General features: G+C 46.1%; 1 protein-coding gene across 1 annotated transcript; it reads right to left on the bottom strand.

Annotated features, from left to right (window-relative positions):
• Positions 1-559: 559 nt before the first annotated feature.
• Positions 560-1,345, bottom strand: LOC307270850 (EMILIN-1-A-like; the record flags this gene model as incomplete). Its single annotated transcript, XM_080054739.1, has 3 exons — positions 1,241-1,345; positions 1,001-1,135; positions 560-882 (listed from the first exon to the last, which is right to left on the bottom strand). Exons 2-3 carry the CDS (start codon positions 1,071-1,073, stop codon positions 560-562), a joined length of 396 nt encoding a protein of 131 aa, XP_079910865.1. The 5' UTR covers positions 1,074-1,135; positions 1,241-1,345.
• Positions 1,346-4,044: the final 2,699 nt, after the last annotated feature.

Genomic DNA, 4,044 nt, shown 5'->3' with positions numbered 1-4,044 from the left:
TTGTCCTCAAACTTCAAAGTTCAATAATTTCATTATTTGTTAAATACAAAAGGTGCAGCTAATCAAACATTCACAATGTGTGACACATCAAACACAAACAAGCTTTTCTTAATCACATGTTGCCACAGCGACGTCTCAGGGCTTTGGTCCATCCCATATTTCTACCAATCAGATCATTAACAGACGTCCTGATGGAGGAACACTGTTTAGATAACAGCTAACAGCTAGCGGGTTAGCTCACTGTGGGCGGAGACACAATATGAACAGCCAATCAGAGCGTTCGGTGGGTCGAGGTTTCTGATTGGTGCATCAGGGATCCCAACGCTAGAGCCCAGAAGTCCTCACAGCGTGTTGCTGTGGAGCAAGGCCTTGTGGGTAATCAGGTCAGGAGCAAGGGCTTGTGGGTAATCAGGTCGGTTAGTATTGATGATGTAGCAGATACAAGGCTTAGTGGTTTACGGTCAATGTTCAGGACCAGGGTTAGTAACAATATTCCACAATGATGTCATTATGATGTCATCGGTGTGAGTCTTTAACCGATTGGCGGCTTGTTAGCCAATCACAGGTCCTCATACAGCAGCATGCCACTGAACATAGTGAGCGGCTCCACAGAGTGCGCCAGCTGGCCGGTCACAAGGTCGATGCAGACCGTGTCCCCGCGGTGCAGAGGCAGGATGATGTTGAACACAGCCAGAGAGCCCGGCACACTCTTGGCCTCAGCGATGGGGTTGTTCTCCAGACCCTCGGGCTGGTACCCGCCTGAATCCACCCTGGCCATCCCGTAGTTAGACTGGGACAGCACCGCCTCAATCTGCTGGTTCCTGTGTCCCGTCAGCACCGCACTGAAGAAGTAATGTCCATCCAACGGGGCTGTGAACATACCTGACAGACACAGTATGAGAAAATATATATTTATAGTAATAATGCAAGGGACACACACACAGACAGCCACACACAGCCACACACACACACACACACACACACAAACACACACACACACCTGTGCGCGCGTCATAGAAGTCCCCCTCGTTGACAAACAGCCGGTCGAACACGATGGTTCCTGATCGATCCATCGGGACAGTGAGCGCAGCGGAGAAGGAAAGTCTGGGGAGGTGGAGGGCAGCGCCGGGGAGACCTGGTGTTAATTAATATAATATAGTTAATACACACACATTAGTTAGGGTTAGTTCATATCTACTGGACTATCCAGACATGACGTCAGAGTAGAACCAACACACACCTGGTTCTCCTTTGGGACCTGGAAGAAAAGCAAACGACACAAATATTAAAATCTACAAGATGTGAGTTCATAATATTCATTTAGACATTTAGTTTAAGATCTGAGTGGATTCAACTATGTATACATAAATATGAATTATGAATATATATATTTGTACATATATATATATATATATATATACTGTATATATACAGTCATATGAAAAAGTTTGGGAACCCCTGTCAGCCGGCATTATAATTGACTCTGCTTTCACACAAAAAAGATAAAAGTGGTATGTCTTTAATTTACCAAGAACAGCTAAGTACTGGGATGTTTTCCAAACAAAGATTTTTTGAAAAGCAGTATTTGGTTGTATGAAATTAAATAGAATGTGAAAAACTGGCTGTGCAAAAATATGGGAACCCTTGTGGTCTTGCTGATTTTATTGCATGTAACAGCATGTAAAACTGAGGACTTTAAACACAAAATTGGTTGGATTATGTTGTTAAGCCTTGAACCTCATATAAAGGTCTGTTTAATCATGAGAAAAGGTATTTTAGGTGCCTAAATGCAAGTTCCACTTCTCTTTGACTCTCTGCAGAAGTGAGACAGAATGGGATCATTAAAACAGCTCCCAACAGATCTTAAAAACAAAGATTATTCATTGTCATGGTTTAGGGGAAGGCTACAAGAAGCTTTCCCAAAGGTTTCAATTGTCAATTTCTACTGTAAGGAACGTTGTCAGGGAATTTCAGGGCTGAAATTTAGAAAGAACAATAATTACGGATCCTCAGTAAACTGAGGACCCGTACTTAATTATAACAAATAAAAGCTTGAGATATCTCACTTTGAATGTAATGAGTCTATATAATATATTAGTTTCACAATTTAGGTTGAATCACTGAAATAAATTAACTTTTGCACGATATTCAAATTTTTCGAGTTTCACCTGTATACAGGGTTAGGGTTAACAGTATATAAAGGGTTAGAGACAGACACTACACACCGTACCAGGCCTAAGCCCCATTCACACTATAACCAGGCCCAAGCCCCATTCACACTGTAACCAGGCCTAAGCCCCATTCACACTATAACCAGGCCCAAGCCCCATTCACACTATAACCAGGCCCCATTCACACTATAACCAGGCCCAAGCCCCATTCACACTATAACCAGGCCTAAGCCCCATTCACACTATAACCAGGCCCCATTCACACTATAACCAGGCCCCATTCACACTACAACCAGGCCTAAGCCCCATTCACACTATAACCAGAACCAAGCCCCATTCACACTATAACCAGGCCCCAGCCCCATTCACACTATAAGGGTTAGGGTTAGGGTCACATTATAACCAGGCCTAAGCCCCATTCACTCTATAACCAGAACCAAGCCCCATTCACACTATAACCAGGCCCAAGCCCCATTCACACTATAACCAGGCCCCAGCCCCATTCACACTATAAGGGTTAGGGTCACACTATAACCAGGCCCCAGCCCCATTCACACTATAACCAGGCCCAAGCCCCATTCATACTACACACCGTACCAGGCCCAAGCCCCATTCACACTACACACCGTACCAGGCCCAAGCCCCATTCACACTATAACCAGGCCCCAGCCCCATTCACACTATAAGCCCCATTCACACTATAAGCCCCATTCACACTATAACCAGGCCCAAGCCCCGTTCACACTATAATCAGGCCCCAGCCCCATTCACACTATAACCAGGCCTAAGCCCCATTCACACTATAACCAGGCCCCAGCCCCATTCACACTACACACCGTACCAGGCCCAAGACCCATTCACACTATAACCAGGCCCCAGCCCCATTCACACTATAACCAGGCCCCAGCCCCATTCACACTATAACCAGGCCCCAGCCCCATTCACACTATAACCAGGCCCCAGCCCCATTCACACTATAACCAGGCCCCAGCCCCATTCACACTATAACCAGGCCCCAGCCCCATTCACACTATAAGGGTTAGGGTTAGGGTCACACTATAACCAGGCCCCAGCCCCATTCACACTATAACCAGGCCCCAGCCCCATTTACACTATAACCAGGTCCAAGCCCTATTCACACTATAACCAGGCCTAAGCCTCATTCACACTACACACACTATAACCAGTCCCAAGCCCCATTCACACTATAACCAGGCCTAAGCCTCATTCACACTATAACCAGGCCCCAGCCCCATTCACACTATAACCAGGCCCCAGCCCCATTCACACTATAACCAGGCCCCAGCCCCATTCACACTATAACCAGGCCTAAGCCCCGTTCACACTATAACCAGGCCCAAGCCCCGTTCACACTATAACCAGGCCCCAGCCCCATTCACACTATAACCAGGCCCCAGCCCCATTCACACTACACAGACCGTACCACTGAACTCTTTAACCAGGCCTAAGCCCCATTCAGTATAGTCTGACCTCAGCGCGTTCTTCATGTCATTATCGCTGTGTTCTATCGGTCATTAAAGACACGCGCTAGTTTAACAGCCAGGAAACTCAGATAGGAATATTCAATGTGATTGAAGTTTACATGTCTCAATGATGCGACTGAGATTAGAATACTCTAGTTGTTTTCATGCAACTTCTTATTCTGATTAACGTCTGAGTTAGAATATGATCTAAACCGGGTTAAGGCCATGTCTTGGTTACGGTTAGGGTTATGGTCTAACCATGTCTTATGCCTCGTTTCCACCGAGTAGAGCGGGTCGGATCGGAGCGGTTCGGTCCGGGTAGTTTGGCTTTTCATTTGCCAAAAGTTGGGTAGGGTACGGTTTAAGCGCGGTACAGTTTATGACTTGTA

Source organism: Ammodytes marinus (genome assembly GCF_949987685.1).
Source record: "Ammodytes marinus genome assembly, contig: scaffold_162, whole genome shotgun sequence".
Lineage (NCBI taxonomy): Eukaryota > Metazoa > Chordata > Actinopteri > Uranoscopiformes > Ammodytidae > Ammodytes > Ammodytes marinus.
The sequence above is the reverse complement of the archived record's forward strand: the minus strand, read 5'-3'. Positions and strand labels throughout refer to the sequence as shown.